A 17,598-nucleotide genomic window follows, 5' to 3' on the forward strand; every position below is an offset into this window, starting at 1 on the left:
CATCCATCCATCCATCCATCCATCCATCCATCCATCCATCCATCCATCCATCCATCCATCCATCCATCCATCCATCCATCCATCCATCCATCCATCCATCCATCCATCCATCCATCCATCCATCCATCCATCCATCCATCCATCCATCCATCCATCCATCCATCCATCCATCCATCCATCCATCCATCCATCCATCCATCCATCCATCCATCCATCCATCCATCCATCCATCCATCCATCCATCCATCCATCCATCCATCCATCCATCCATCCATCCATCCATCCATCCATCCATCCATCCATCCATCCATCCATCCATCCATCCATCCATCCATCCATCCATCCATCCATCCATCCATCCATCATATTATTTTTCCATCCATCCTTTTATCTTTCCTTTTAGTTATCCTTTCATCCATCCATCCATCCTTATATCATTCCTTTTAGTTATCCATCCATCCATCCTTTTATCTTTCCTTTTAGTTATTCTTTCATCCATCCATCCATCATATTATTTTTCTATCCATCCATCCATCATTTTAGTTATCCTTTCATCCATCCATCCATCCTTATATCATTCCTTTCAGTTATCCATCCATCCATCCTTTTATCTTTCCTTTTAGTTATTCTTTCATCCATCCATCCATCATATTATTTTTCTATCCATCCATCCATCATTTTAGTTATCCTTTCATCCATCCATCCATCCATCCATCCTTTTATCTTTCCTTTTAGTTAAAACTTTTTCAACCATCCATCCATCCACCCAATGTTATACATTTTAGATCTACCTATTGTTGTATCGATCTATCATTCCATCGATCTATTTGACCTATAAACATTTTAAATATTTTAGCTAAACATTACAATTATATGAATTTATTTGTATTTCAATTCATTTTAGTTCTATTTCTTTGTACTCATATTCAAATGGCAATTCTACATCCATGTTGTACCTCAGTGCAAAGGAATTGTATATAGAGCAAAGAGTATCAAATCATAAAATTATAAAATTTTAAATGTTGCCTTGGCAGCTAACTGAGATAAAATAAGCTGAAGTTTTGCAATTACTAAAACTGAAATTAAAATAAAGTGAAATATAAATACACATAAAATAATGAAAGCACACAAAAAATTCAATAAAATTATATAATGAAAATATAAAATCAAAGGTAAATAAAAATGTGAATAATACCATAATAGCATATAAACACTACTAAAATAACACTGAAATAAAGGCATCCTCACTGCTCTGACAGATATAGGACTGTGCTGTGGACACGAATGCTGTTTCTCCCACAACTTTACAAATCGTGATGTGGTGAAACCCATGTGGGAGAAAGAGAGTTTGTGAGTGGGCAGGTCTTTATTAATCCCCGCTTCCTTAATTAAAGAGAAGCGCTCAATGGACGGCAATGAAGCATGTGGTGACTCATCAGAACACACACACACACACACACACACGCACACACACACACACACGCACACACACACACACACACACACACACACACACACACATGGCTGTGTAAACAAACACACACTCTACACACTGACATTAACTCAAGACCCGACGCAAACACTATAGGAAAGTTTCTCTTTCAGCTTCAAATCCTGCAGGTTGGATATGTAGAGATGCATTGATGTGTTTATATACAGTGCAGTGACCCCAGAAAATATTTGGACACTTAAACGTGTCTGAATGTCATTGCATTAGGTATAAAATATCAACTAAAATGTCTCAAATGCTGCAGGATCTTTTCACTTCATTATCTTCATTCAATTTAATTTTCTTCATCTTCTGAAATCTCAGTGTTTTTGAATCAGCTGGTATTTTGGTGATTTTTAGTGGATGTATGAAGTCAAGTTGACTGGCTTCATTTTCAACACTATATATTTTTAGCACTACAAACAGAACAAAGGTATATTTATTGAAACTTTTTCAAAAATGGCACTGAACTGAAATGGAATATAAAGCAGTGTTGCTGTGTGCTAACTAAAATTAAAGCTGAAAAATAAAAAATAATCAGAATAAAATGAAATAAAATAAAATGAAATAAATAAAAACTTAGCTGTGTTGTTATTAGTGTGCTAACTAAAATTAAAACTAAAACTATTAAAAATTGGCTTCACAAAATAAAATAAAATAAAATAAAATAAAATAAAATAAAATAAAATAAAATAAAATAAAATAAAATAAAATTGAAATGAATTATAAATGTTGCCTGGGCAGCCATCTCTAAATAAGCTAAAGTGCTAAAATATTATCAATTAAACGGAAATAAAAATAAATAAATCTACAAATAAATAAATAAATAAAGCAAGCACATAGCTAAATTACTAAAATGTAAACTTTCCTTAAAAATCGTTTGATATTTTTTTTTATGTAATGCAATGATATTCAGACATTTGTAAGTGTGATTTAAGTGTCCAAATCCTTTTTTCATGGGCATGTCAAGCTTAAAACAAATTTCCAGCATGGCTACACACAGAAACAACTCTCTTACAAAGTATCATGACATGTAATGTCACGATCTATTAATCTTAACACACACAAACTCATGTTCACCGTCCCCTTGACAGCAATTCCTTTTTACTGGCAATCACGTGTGTGTTACAGCGGCTCTTAATGTTGATTTCATGTTGACTTTAACATTGCAGAAAGCTTCATTTTGCATTACATCTAGACAATGCAACCTGTCAGGGTTTTTCTGCTCAAACACAATCATTTCCTGTGTGTGAAAAGATGAACTCAGTCCCAAATCTATTTGAAAGGTCAGTATGTCAGAGTATTTGGAGCACGTGGTTGATTAATTTGTGTGTTTATCTGTAGGGATGTAACGATTACCGGTTTGACGATAAATCATGATAAAATTCCCCACGGTTAGTATTACCGTTTCATCTTTTAATTATCATTAAAACCATATTAGATTACCACGATTTGAACAACTCGCGATAAATAAATACTGTCCAGCATAAAGCACAGTTTTAAGTAACAGTCTCACGTGCACACAGCACGCAGAGTAGTTTCGTTTTGAGTGAAAACGAAGTGATTTATGTGTCGGTACTTTTTTTTGACATCTCTCCAGCACATTTGAACAATACCGTGATAATACTGATAGCTGTGATAATTTTGGTCACTATAATCGTGACAAGAAATTTTCATACCGTCACATCCCTATTTATCTGTAAAATTATGGTGGAGGATTTGAGGTCAGTCCAAAAAGTTTTCATTTTTTAGATGCATTAACCCCTTTTGCAATCTCACACACACACACACACACACACACACACACACACATTTAAATGAAGCTAACGATGCATTTTTTTCCAGATGAGACTCTCTCTTTGTTCACTTTGGCTGTGTTATAGTAACAAACTGACAATACAATCTGTCCAAATTGAGATCATGGCATGCAAGAGCAAGACAACAACAACAACAACAACACAGCCAGCTACGCTTTCCAGTCTGTGCCTCTTAGGCCTGAAACTCCAGCTATCCACACATCCATCATTTTATCCATCCACTCATCCATCGTTTTATCCAATCATCCATCCATTGTTTCATCTATCTATCTATCTATCTATCTATCTATCTATCTATCTATCTATCTATCTATCTATCATCTATCTATCTATCCATCCATCCATCCATCCATCCACCCACCCACCCATCCATTCACCCATCCATTGTTTTATCATCCATCCATCCATCCATTGTTTTAGCCATACATTCATCCATTGTTTTATCATCCGTCCTTCCATCCATCCATCAATCCATCATTTTATCCATCCATCCATCCATCCATAGTTTTATCTGTCCACCCACCCATCCATTGTTTTATCCATCCATCTATCCATCCATTGTTTTATATATCCACCCACCCATCCATCGTTTTATCCATCCATCCATAGTTTTATCTGTCCACCCACCCATCCATTGTTTTATTCATCCATCCATCCATCCATCCATCATTTTATCTATCCACCCACCCATCCATCCATCCATCATTTTATCTATCTACCCATCCATCATTTAATCCATCCATTCATCGTTTTATCCATCCATCCATCATCCATTGTTTTATCTATTCATCCATCCATCCATCCATTTTTTTATCCATCCACCCATCCATTGTTTTATCCATCCATCCGTCCATCCATAGTTTGATCTATCCATCGTTTTCTTTATCCATCCATCCATCAAATGCACACACACCCAGTAGTTTATGAATAGGCATCAGATGAAAGCGTAAAGCATACAAATGCATAAAAAAAAAGATCTGCATGTGGTTACGTTATTCACATGTATTGATTAAAAATAGCACCTGCAATCAGGCATGCTGCTGTTTTTAATCCATAAATGGGATCATTGTAATAATTCCTTTAAAATAGACTCATTAGTCACCTGGCATTTACATTCAGGTGACTAACTCAAAAAACCTGGCAGAAGAACTGAGTTTAGATCGGAAGAAGACATGGAAGGAGAAGAGTTAAAACACATACATTCAATTGGTCATGCTAAATAACCAGTGGGGACTGTATCTTATAACTATTTATGACTTTGTCAGGCGTCTAAATTTAGCAGCTCGTGTAAATGTGGTCTATGCATGTCTCTTTGATACACATGTGAGATTGGAATGCCACCCACACAATCCTGTGCTATCCAGATTTGCTAGAGCTAAGAAGCAAGAGAGAGAAAGAGAGAGAAAGAGAGAGAGATGTGTGCTGTCTGCCGCAGAGAGTTTCCTCATTGGCAGTTCAATTCAGTGACTGAATTTCAATGGTCCTGCTGTGGAAGGACACAAGTTCAGACAGAATCCAGCTCAATGATATGGAGAAAGGTGATATATGTGTGTGTAAAACAGCTGTAAAAAAATATAAACCTTTATGAGAGACATCGGGGTGAAGACATTAAGCTTCTCGTTTCCATTTGTGTCGATAACACTGACCACTGCATTGCCATCAAAACGTCTGGCTCGCAATCTCTGATCACTGCCAGGTCAATTTACACACACACACACACACACACAGAGTTTTAGTTGTGCTTTAACAGATAACAACAATTAGACAACAATACGCTTCACTTTACTAATGAGGCATACAAACAGCGTGACAAGTTAAAAGTAATGCATTTTATGTAATGACTATAATGACAGCGCTGTGTCAAATGAAAGAAGAAGTGCTCTGTCACTGTCACAAGGATTTATCACTCATTTTAGCACCTGACAGGTGAAAGTTATACCCTAAGTCCAATTGCTTTACAGGGTAGTGATACATTTTGAATTGAAGAATCGGTTCCTTTTCAATTTATGGGTCTACATTTGGATTGGATGTTACTGAACTGCAATTCAAAGAAATTTAATGTGAGTGATTAATTCTGGGAAATTAAGTGTTCTTTGACCTTTATACACAAGAGTTAAGTTATTAAATACGGTAAAATATATAAACTAGGTACAAATTTCGGACCCACTTTATATTAAATGGCCTTAACAACTATGTACTTACATTTAAATTAATAATTTGGTACAATGCACTTATTGTGCACATACATGTTTTTACATTGTACTTATATTTTTTAAATACCTGCATGTAATTACATCTGTAATTCATTTCTGTAATTACATTTATAATTACACTGTTGACCCATTCCTTACACCTTAACCCACCCTTATACCTACCCAGACCACCAAACCTGTCTCTAACCTTACCCATATCCCACCTCAATAGCAGCAAATGTGTTTTGCAATACAATATGAACACAATAAGTACATTGTACTTATATTTTGATGTAAGTGCATAGTAGTTAAGGCCACTTAATATATAGTGGGACCCAAATTTCTATAGGTGCCATCTATCCGTCCATCCATGCATTGTATAAACCATAAAACTTCAAGGCTTTATAAACTTTGTTCAAATCTTTCAAACAAGGCTTTTAGCAAGATGGCATTCAAAGCTGTTAGAGTTAAACCGCTAAAAGGTTTATTATAGTTAACTAAAACTAAAATTAAAACCAATAAAAAAACATTTCCTTATCTTGACATTAAACATTAATTAAAATAAAATAAAATATTTTTAAAAATGTATATTTCATCTTTACACACACACACACACACACACACACACACACACACACACACACACACACTTGTTATATTAAAAATACACACACACAACAAAATTTCAATTTAAAATGAAAACGGAAAATATGAAAAATTAAAAATATTAATACAAAACTACAATAGTATCTCAATAATACTAGAATAACCCTGAAAACTACATTAAAATTAATTTAAATTCATTTTAATTCTACTTCCTTACATTCAAATTCATATTGTAATTCTGCATCCTGTTTGCTTCCTCAATTCAAATTCATTCTTTATTATGCTTGACTAATCAAACACCCTTAATGATTGGAAAAGAAGACTAAATCAAGCAAATATGAGTACCATCAGAACAAAAAAACTCTGCAATGAGCATTTATATACAAAACCAGTGTGAACCACTGATCAGTTAAAAGGTTTTCTGAGCTGAACTACTTTCCTTGGTCCCCTTAATAGTAACTCATGTTTTGTAGAAGTGACAGGAAGATGGCGGTCCTTCTCAAGGTCAGATCAGGTTTATTTTTAGGTCAGTACTCACCAAGGTGAGGATGCTAAAAAAGAAGCCATTTGGAGACAGTGCTGAAAGGGGGAGGAACAAAATATTTCAAAACCCAACAGCTACTGAAACATGAATCTAAACTACACATAAGAAAAAACTGGAACCCTTTCGGTTGGATCTGTTAATCATGTGATCTTTAATTGCAGCATGACAAATCTCTTAACCAATGACATGCTCATTTCCGTTTGGCTCCAGTAGATTAGTTTTTCATGTGTTACATGATTTCAACAAATCAAACCCTACATGGAACCAGTGTTGCTAAAGGGGTGGTTCACTGTTTTTTTTCTAGGCTTGATTGTGTTTATGGGGTGCAGTCTAACATGTGTTAATGCTTCGTTTAAAAAAAAAAAAAAACATTATTTTTCAACACAGTTTACCTTTATTCCACACAGCTCTGTCCCTTCTCTGAGAAACGGGCTGATCTTTTCCTGTTTTTATGAAGCCCCGCTCTCAGAAATAGGGGATGGGCTCTGATTGGTTAGCTAGCCCAGTGTGTTGCGACTAAACGTCCCGCCCTTCACCTCAAACTGATAATATTGCTTATCAGTTTGAGCCCGATTGAGAAGCAGAGGATATTATTCAAGAGGATCGTGCAGAACCTGTGCAAGCACGGCTTTTAATGGTAGGCCTATGTTTTTTGTTTGTTGTTGTCTCATACTTTTAGATACGCTGTTATTTGTACTGCTTATGTTAGCTTTTAATATACGGTTTTATCCTGATTAAAGCTTTAATACAGTACGGCAACTGCACGCGTGTCCATGTTTAACGCTTCTCATAGCTATGTGAAAATAAAGTGTATAAATGGAACAGAGCTGAGCTGATGATCTGAATGAGAGAGAGATGCCGAGCAGGCGACGCGAGGAACAGTATTAAGAACTACTGCTTTAGAACATTGATTTTGAAACTTGTGAATCCATTAGAATCGTTAGAAGACAGAATCGCGATTCATATATGAATAGATTTTTATGTGCACCTAGTTTTCTCTTCCTCTTCTCTAAAGCAGCACAGCATGGCCTCGCCCCCTTTGCTGCCTTTTCCCGAGGGAGGGGTTTATCTGGGTTTGTGATGTCACGAACCCGGGAAGTAACTTGTTGTAGTCCCTACCAGCTGTTTTTGTAGGCATTAAACCGCCGATATCTCCGTTTGCATTGAACTTTCAGCTTCGTAACTTTGCAGATATTGTTTATGCTCAAACAGCAACATTACACACTAACTAACGTTAAAGAAGTGAAATCGCAATCAACCACCCCTTTAACTGAAACTTAAAAAAGAAAAAAATTGTTTTTAATTTTATTAAAAGTTTTAAATTAAAGTTTTGTTAATTAAAATAAAGCTGAAATAAAATATAAATATTACACAAAAAACTTAAATATTGCCTTAATTGGCAACTAATTGCTGAATTGAATTAATCTGAATTAAGTTCTAAAATTACTAAAACTGAAATAAAAATAAAGTTAATATTCAAATATACAGTATATACAAATGAATAAAAAAAAAAAAAAGAAAAGCCAAATCAAGTAACAAAATCACTAAAACCTACATTGAAATGAAGACTGAAAATACAAAACTAGAAGCTAATTCAAAAGATTAATAAATACTATATAATAATAATATATAAACAATACTTAAATAACACTGGATAAAAGGAATTTAATAATATGCACCAATACCAATGGCTAGTTCTTAAAAATGCTCAACAGACACTCATTCACATGAGTGAAATTCTTTCTCAATGCCCTCAAAAAATATAGGCAATCCAAGTGAATGAAAGCTCAATGGCTCCAACAACAGCTCTGTATTTTTTTTCCAGGTGTAACACTATGACCCCACCCTACATCTTGGTGTCGCTGTATGCTTGTTGTGTTCCTAAAACCTCCACAGTGTTGCTATGCCAACCAAAGCTCCTCTCAACCCCAGACATGGGGACAGGTCTGGTCACATGACCCTACTGTCATTGGGGAAGATGGAGCAGATGTGGACGGGGCCCTCCGTCATTGGATGATTAGTCAAGCACAGGCACACAAGATAGAAGTAACAACACGGACTGATGTCAAAGGTCAACACTATCAGCTCTGATCACTGAACACATTTATCTTTACATTGTTGATAATAAAGATACTTCAATGGCCCGTAAGTGAGAGTCTCAGAGGTGACTGGCAAGATAGAGATACAGAAGGAAATCACTTTTCAACAACGTGAAATCCCACAGCTGCACACAGGGAAGAGCAACAGCAAGGAGAGAGAGCTTTCTAAAAGGTCAGATGACACACAGACTGTGATATCTCTTTCCTCTTTCTTTTTACCTTCCTGTCTTCATTTCCCTCAACACACAGGCCTTCGGTGATACAGAGAAAGAGAGAGAGGGTCACTATTAGAACTTGGAAATGGTTACCAAGACAAATATTGGCGATCTTCCTGTTCAAATGTCATCCCTGAATAGAGGGGGTTGCAAAAGTAATCTGATGCATGACGAACGTGACAACTGCATGTTCATGTACATGTCTGCTGGCTTGTATTTGCTTTACTGACAATGTGTGGTGAAATACACTAGAGGTTTGTAAGGTGTTGGATATCGATGCCGACGCGGTAATCACATTAAAGCATATGACAAAACAATGCAGGCCAATACACCAGCGGTGCTGTAGCCTAGTGGTTAAAGGAGCAAGTCATGAACTATCACCACTGTGCCACTGAGCAGGATACTTTAACCTGAGGTTACTCCAGGGGGACTGTCCCAGTAAAGTGCACTGATAGAAGCACCTGATAAATGGCTAAGCACTACATAACAATGCAGGGCAACACCCCAGTATAACTGTTTGCCCTCCAAACCAATAGTTGGTCATCAGGCTTGGTAACCAAAAGGCTGTATGTCCAAGCCCCAAAAGAAGTGATCTATGAACTATCACCATTATGCTCTTGTGCAAGACTCTTAACCTCACGTTACACCACAGTGATCGAACCTGTAATAAATGTACTGATAAAAGTATCTGATAAATGAGATAGTTCTGGACAATGCAGGTCAATACAATAGCAGCCCTGTTTCCCTAGAAAAATCAAATATTATATACCAAATGGTTGTTTGTTCAAACCCACCAACGTATAATCTATTCTGCTATTGAGAATGTATCCTCCGTTTACTTATTGGGAACTGTCCAGGCTAATAGTTACTTCATATAAAACACAAATGAATGTATGAATGTAATCTGCTACTGAAAAAAAGCCACTAATCTGGAAACTTTGGGTAATGTCCTGTTCAATGCCTGGTTTTGCTGAATAAAAGAGTCTAATAAATGACAGAGCATAACATGCAAGACAAACACCCCAGTAGCCCTTACTACCCTGTACATTTCCTCTAGTTAAAAAAAAAGTTTAATATTTTAAATAAAAAATAGGTTGCTTGGTTAACCAATAGGTTGTAGGTTCAAGCCCAACAAGGTTTGATGCATTGTGCAACTGAGCAGAATACATATCCTCAGGTTACTCCCATGGGACATCCCCTGTTATAAATGTACTGATAAAAGCAAGTCTGTAATCAAATTTGGGGCCAAATCCAATAATATATGACTCAAACCTATATAGTTGATCTAAATACTGGGGGAATGTGTCTCCCTTCAATGTCTCCTGCCCTAACAAAAACCATTTGATAAATGACGGAGCGGAACTTATCGCCCAGTGAGAAGCGATTGTCGCTTATATTTCAGCACAATACATAGCGCTAGATGCAATCGAGGACAGCGCTCACGGAGCGGCCGCAGCAATTCAGCACCGCGGACAGCGCTCATCGAGCGGCCGCTGTAATTCAGCACCATGGACAGCGCCGCCACTGCTCCTGGTTTCCCCGCTCTACAGCAGTGAGGAGGGGGGAGGTAAAGCGGGGTTTCCCTCAGAGTTGGATGGAGCTCCTCTCTCTCTCTCCATCTTTGCACATTACCACCTTCACCAGCGGATCTCCATGAGAGGGTTATCACCAATCACATCACATGAAAATCCGTGGCCTTCGGGTTTTTTCCCTCTGACTAAAGCTGTATTATCCTGCCAATTTAGAAGATTTCAAACACAAAACACCATCGTTCAGTAATTCGGGTCTGCATTTGATTTTATTCCACTTTTGACAGAGGAAGGAAATTAAATCGCATGTTATACAGTCTTTGCTCGAACATTTCATTTGTTATAAACCAGCATCACTGAAAAAACATGAAGCACGAATGGAAATTACCGGCGAAGGCATGTTTGCATTAACAAGACTGTCATGCAGAGAAGAAACCAGCATTCTGCCCACGATTCACAACCATCCTCACTAATATCAGCCCACTGCATCCACTGTCTCTGACAGTAAATCACATCTCTATCACCGATGACTAAATGGCCGGGTACTTCACAAATAATACAACATTCACTGAATTAAATGTGCTCATGGAACGCTGTAGCGTGAACGTTGAGCTATTTTTAAAGGTGCAACACACGAAAATTAATAATTCCGCAGATAAAGCTATATCCTCCTGTGAAATTTCATTATAATATAACAGATACACATAAACCAGAAGCTGGGCTGTTTTTTTTCGTGCAAGAGGTTTGGCAGGTAAATTAATCACTGGCAAAGAGGGAAAAGGCTTTAAATCACCGCTGACCAGCAGAGAAACACACACAAACGCACACATGCACGCACACACACACACACACACACACACTTGGGGAGGAGAGGCACCGCTGGCAAACAGCTGGAAATACGCAGCCACTTCCCCCCAAAATAAAACCCAGGATGACTTGAAGGATTCTGGCCTTTACCTGTCAAGACGCCGACCCGGATTTGGTGGTCGTGGTTTGTTAAAATCATCCCGTCTGTCGCCATATTCGGCACCGCTGTCGCCGCACTGAGAACTCCAGGCAGAGCCGAGAGCCGAGCGCATCGACCTCTGTAGGGGGAATGAGGGAAGCGCGCAGGCGAGAGCAGCAGAGCGAAGATTCAGCGCTCATAATATCTCACTGGGAAATCAGCGAACAAACAAAGGTCTTTAGATTGTAGGTTTACATAATTACAGAGTTTTAATTATGTAAAATAAAATGAATTTACATAATTATGTACACTACCGCTCAAAAGTTTGGGGTCAGTTAGAATTTCTGTGAAAAAAATTCTATTCAGCAAGAATGCATTAAATTGATCAAAAGTACTGTAAAGTGACTGTATTTTTGTTACAAAATATTTCTATTTTAAATAAATGCTGTTCCTGAACTTTCTCTTCATCAATGAATCCTGAAAAATATCATGGGTTCCGCAAAAATGTGAAGCAGCACAACTGTTTTGAACAGTGATATAAATCAGAAAAGTTTCTTGAGCAGTAAATCAGCATATTAGAATGATTTCTGAAGGATCATGTGACACTGAAGCTTTGCACCAGAGGATTACATATTTAAAATATATTCAGATAGAAAACATTGTTTTAAATTGTAATAATATTTCACAATATTATTGTTTTCACAATATTATTGTTTTTTATTTATTGTTGTTTTTATCAAATTAATGCAGCCTTGGTGAGCATAAATTACTTTTTATTTTTTGTATTACTTTTTTTGTAAATACTCTTTAAAATCCGTTTTTATATTATATTATATTACATTATTACTTCCACAAAACCAAACCAAACTTGAATTCCTCTTATTCCAGACTTAACCCATAATATAATGATCATATAACTCATACTATAATAAATATTAGTATCAGATTCACAGAGTATCTTAGTTTCTTCTCTCTGTATAAAACACTTGAGCTTGTTTGTGTTGTTTGTCTATTATTGGCTCTTGGAGCCCGATCACCCAGATATTCGACAAAAAAAAAAAAACAAGTAAATCTTTGATCCTGATGAGTCTTTATACTTTTGAAATGACCGAAACCAAAATACTGACTCTACAATACAATAACTGTCTTACAGCTCTAATCTTAACAAATTTTTAACCAATTTCCCCACCCACAGACATCAGTAAAGGTTCTACTCAGTTCTATTCACCATACAGTATCTCAAAACATTTGGCATCTCAGAGAACCCCATGATGTCCTCTTTAAAACAGACAAGGACTTAATACAGTTTTAATGATCTGAGAGATATTAACAAGACACTCATGTCCATTATGTTCCATTACAAAATATATGAATCACTGGCTGTCATAAGTATGTGGATGGCATCAGTGGATCATAATGCAGGGGCTGCACACACACACACACACATGTTGTGTTTCCATGTTTTATGGGGACATTCCATAGGCTCTGGCTGAATGCCATGCTAGTAATGCATGTGTGGGCTTTTCTACATTAACTCACGAAGAGCTCCATCGATTCCTTTCCTGGACTCACAGAACATCGCAGAACAATGACGTGTCAATCACCGCTCGGGTCACAACCTTTCTTATGTCTGGCATTTTTTTTATTTATTTGCTTTGAAACACAGGAAGTCTCCGATTTTCAACCTTCCTTCTGCAGATGATAGCAGGCCTGACCTGTGCAAATACAATCACAGCCTGAAGCAGAAGCCACGGTTCTATTTATAGCGCCACATCACGCTTCTGCGGTGTGTAATCCTTCTTGTTTATTCTTATGGAACAAAAGACAGCAAATATCTTCCTCCTATGTCAAGATTCATTATTCATGAGCACATTTAAGTGTTGGGAAAGCATAAAGACAAAGATATGTATTAATCCAACACTTTACTGAGAATCTGTGAGGGAAACGGTGAGAAAACAGGTATTGCGTTGTGTTTTCTAAGCTACTGAATTGATATTTCTAAGCTATTCTAAATGGTTGGGGTCCATCCTTCAGTGTAAGTCTGTGGGATTTTTTTTTTCACAGTTGTTTATAGGTAGCATGTATGTGGAGCGTTCAAAGTGAGCAGACGAGCACCAGCCTCATTATTTCAGTTCTGCATCTCTGAACCTTCTCTTGCATAACACTTCTGTCTGATCATAAAGCAAATCAAGTACATCAGGCATACAGACTGGAGGCTGCAATTTTATGGAGAACTTGCACAAACGCAAAGAATTTACAGAAACTCCTTACTGACTGACTAAGCATATACTTTGCAAATATGTTTATCAATGTTGAAAACTGTTGTGCTGCTTCGTATTTTTGTGGGAACCATGATACAGTTTGTTTTTCAGGATTCGTCAATGAATAGAAAGTTCAAAATAACAGAATTCATTTGAAATCTTACTGATTCATATGCTTGCACTTAGTAGTGTATCACAGTTTACACAATTATAATATGCAGCACAACTACTGGATAAATAAATAAAGTAAGTAAGCAAGTAAGCATAAGCAGCAAATCAGCATATTAGAATGATTTCTAAAGGATCATGTGACACTGAAGACTGGAGTAATTATGCTGAAAATTCAGCTTTGATCACAGCAATCAATTACATTTTAAGATGTATTAAATAGAAAACAATTATTTTTACTTGTAATAATATGTAATTATTACCCCAATAACATGACATTCAGCCCCTGGAATGCGAATTTTACAGGACGAACCCCGCCGGAAAAAGTGTATTTTACCCCCCGGAACGCGATTTTTACCGGGGAACCCCCCTTGAAACGCGATTGGGCTAGTTTTGAGTAGCAATTGGGCGGGTTTTGTTGTGAAACCCTGGCAACCCTGATTGGCACGTTATGTTGAGTTTCTGCATTGTTAAGTATTACCAGCAGAGGGCTCTAATAGGTAGATTTAATACACTGAGCTGAATTGGTTATGACAGATCCAATAATTTGATCCAAAAAGATGGACTATTCTTCTGTGTTTCTACCTGATTGTGATTTGATGGACATAAACAGTTACGCACATGCTCTGTTTATATTAGTCCCTAGCCTTAAACTCAATCTAGCACAGGCCTAATTACTTTTGAACATAATTTATTCAATGAAAGTTGTAGAAAGTCACTCAAAAGCATGTTTTTGACTAAATGCAGGCCTAAGCACGACAAAATATACAATACACTGTAAAAAATAAGTGTAATTTTAACTGTAAAATTTTGTAAAAACGCGGAGACTGATAAAAACTGTTAATAGGTTAACAGTAAGTTCCCGTACTATATACAGGGAAAAACTGTAAAATATTTTACAGTAAAATGCTGTTAATTTTACAGTTTTTAGAAGTAAAAATAACAAATCATTCTGGCAACCACAGCTGCCAAAATTATTAATTAAAAACTACAGAATTCTTTTTACAGTGTAGGCTAATACTTAAAATCACTAATTGAAACCGAAAACCGTACAGTTTCGCGGTATTTAAAAATCAATTTATCAATCAATTTTGCCTTAACATAGACATTGCATGCTTCAAATGGAACGTAGAAGGGAATGTTCAAAGGATGATATATCTAATGATAAGTAAATATTTACAATATGAAATATAAGTTATGCAAAGGAGACTTGTGATGAGACTTTGATGGACATCAACAAAGCGTTAAACACGTTCCAGCATACTGAGTTGAGAAAGATCCATTTCGCTCTCATTTTCCACCAGCACAGAAAATTGCCTGGAGGAAGAGAGAATCAAATCCATTACATCTGATTCTCGCGCGCGTTCTGTTCCGAATTAATCCGCGCGCCGGTCAGCGGTGTCGCATTACATCTGCAGGACGACGAGCGTTGAGCTGCTGTGAACCCACCGCTTTTTAGTTGCAAATGTCAGTACAGCAGCGTTATTTGCATTCGCTGAGCAAACAGGAAGGAACGACGTGGAACATCAAATCACCACTAAAGTAGAAACAGAAGAGATCATCGGTACAAGACTAAACAATAGCCTACATTATTTATCATAAGTCAAATACAGATAAATACCATATGTAAATGTAAACAAAAAGCATGATTGTGCTATATAAATAAAGTTTGACTTGACTTAAATTGCAGGAAATTTATGGAAGAAAAATAACTTTAAGAATGTATTATCACAACTGGAAGGAAATGGGATATTAAAGGTCTACTACAAAAAATACATAATCGAATTAGTTAAATTTGTACATGAAACTGGTCATATTAGAACAATGTAAGAGTATATAGATGGTCTGTAACTAGCCAAGAAACAAAAAGGCAAATAAATAATAATAATACATACTGGTAAAAAATGTATAGCCTGAATGCACTGTAAGTCGCTTTGGATAAAAGCGTCTGCTAAATGCATAAATTAAAATAAATAAAGAACAGATGAGAAGAGACAAGCTCTGATTTGGCACCATGTGCTGGTTTTGCAAAGGTTAGCATGTAATCTGACCTCCATATCTCCATCCTAGAGTTCATCTAAACAACACTAGATCACATAACCTAAAAATGAACACATAAAAGGTTACACAATGATGCCAGGAATCAAAACGACAAGAGAAGAGCACATTAGCCATCAGTTCATTACACAAGCGGTCCAACATTGATGCTTCAATCATGAGTCACGTACAGCTCACCGAATGATCTCCTACAAACCGCCCGCGGACGTTTAGTGTGCTTGAATTATGTTTGCTCTAATGCATATACTACTTTGAGAAATGCGTATTTAAATCACTGCAAAATCTTTTTCTTTTCTTTTCTGATGTTGATTGCTATGTTTTGAATTCTTGTTGAATCCTGCCTTGTCAAACCTCTCTGAACCTTGTAGCTTTTTGAGGCTCAAAACTAGAGTATGAAACTAGAGAAATCAACTTCAGCTCATTCAACTCATTCCATTTTGATTTCATGGTGACTTTAACCCTGTAAAGCCTGACATATGAAATAATAGTCAGAGAATTCAGTTTATTGAACCTTTGGTCAAAATAATAATAAAATCATATGCTTTATGTTTTACATATGATACTTCAGGTTTTTTTCAGACTGGCTCATATAGTCTGATATAGTGAAAATATTAAGGACAAAACAGCTACATTTTATTCAGAGGCTCAAACTGAGCAAATATATGCAACTTGGTGCAGATGCTGATATTTATATGGACAAAAAGTGATGACATTTTCATAGTTGTAATGTAAATCAGTGAGATCTTTGTAACGTATAGTAGATACTTACAGAAAATTATAGAAATATTAGTTGTCACTCTATACCCCCCAATCATTTCTTAGTAAGATGATATCTAAATGCTTAGTTTGATGATCAAAACATATAATGCAATGCAATACAATGATGATTGAGAGATGAATAAACTTTCCTCAAAGGCCTGATAATCATATTTGGTACTCACATTTGAACATGATTTTATGGATAATCAAGTAAAGCTAAGTTGCTTCAGTCCAATAAGTGTTCAGGTTGAAATATTATAACAATCAAGGGTGTAGAATTTAGTAGGGATGCTAGGGACATGTCCCTAACAATAGGCCTATCCAGCGACTGCTAAATTATCCCGGACCCTAGCAATAGCTTTGATCAAACAATTAAATATATGTACTATATCAGTGGTTCCCAACCCTAACCCTGGAGGCACCCCAACACTGCACATTTTGCATGTCTCCTTTCTGTAACACACATTTCATGTCTCGGAGTCTCTACTAATGAGCTGATGACCTGAATCAGGTGTGTTTGATTAAGGAGACATGCAAAACGTGCAGTGTTGGGGTGCCTCCGGGACCAGGGTTGGGAATAGGGATGTAACGATTACCGGTTTGACGATAAATCATGATAAAATTCCCCACGGTTAGTATTACCGTTTCATCTTTTAATTATCATTAAAACCGTACTAGAATACCGCGATTTGAACAACTTGCGATAAATAAATACTGTCCAGCATAAAGCACAGTTTTAAGTAACAGTCTCAGGTGCGCACACAGCACACAGAGTAGTTTCGTTTTGAGTGAAAACAGGGCAGAAAAGCTGGGAGGTTTTAAAAGAGTGCTAAAGGAATTATACAAATGAAAATATGAATGAATTAATTATATGAATGTACCTCTGAAGGTTCTGACTGTCTTCAGAAACGATTC

At 36.5% G+C, this 17,598-nt stretch overlaps 1 protein-coding gene across 2 annotated transcripts in view; it reads right to left on the reverse strand.

Moving 5' to 3' along the window:
• The window catches only part of LOC107704060 (gephyrin-like), a 325,183-nt gene that overhangs the window by 93,313 nt on the left and 214,272 nt on the right, over positions 1-17,598 (reverse strand). For both annotated transcript variants that reach the window (XM_016506903.1, XM_016506902.1), the window contains exon 3: positions 11,449-11,523. In XM_016506903.1, coding sequence (XP_016362389.1) covers positions 11,449-11,512 — 64 coding nt within the window. In that variant the 5' untranslated portion in view covers positions 11,513-11,523. The remainder of the gene's footprint in view (positions 1-11,448; positions 11,524-17,598) is intronic.

Source organism: Sinocyclocheilus anshuiensis, unplaced genomic scaffold (genome assembly GCF_001515605.1).
Source record: "Sinocyclocheilus anshuiensis isolate Anshui unplaced genomic scaffold, SAMN03320099.WGS_v1.1 scaffold534, whole genome shotgun sequence".
Classification (NCBI taxonomy): Eukaryota; Metazoa; Chordata; class Actinopteri; order Cypriniformes; family Cyprinidae; genus Sinocyclocheilus; species Sinocyclocheilus anshuiensis.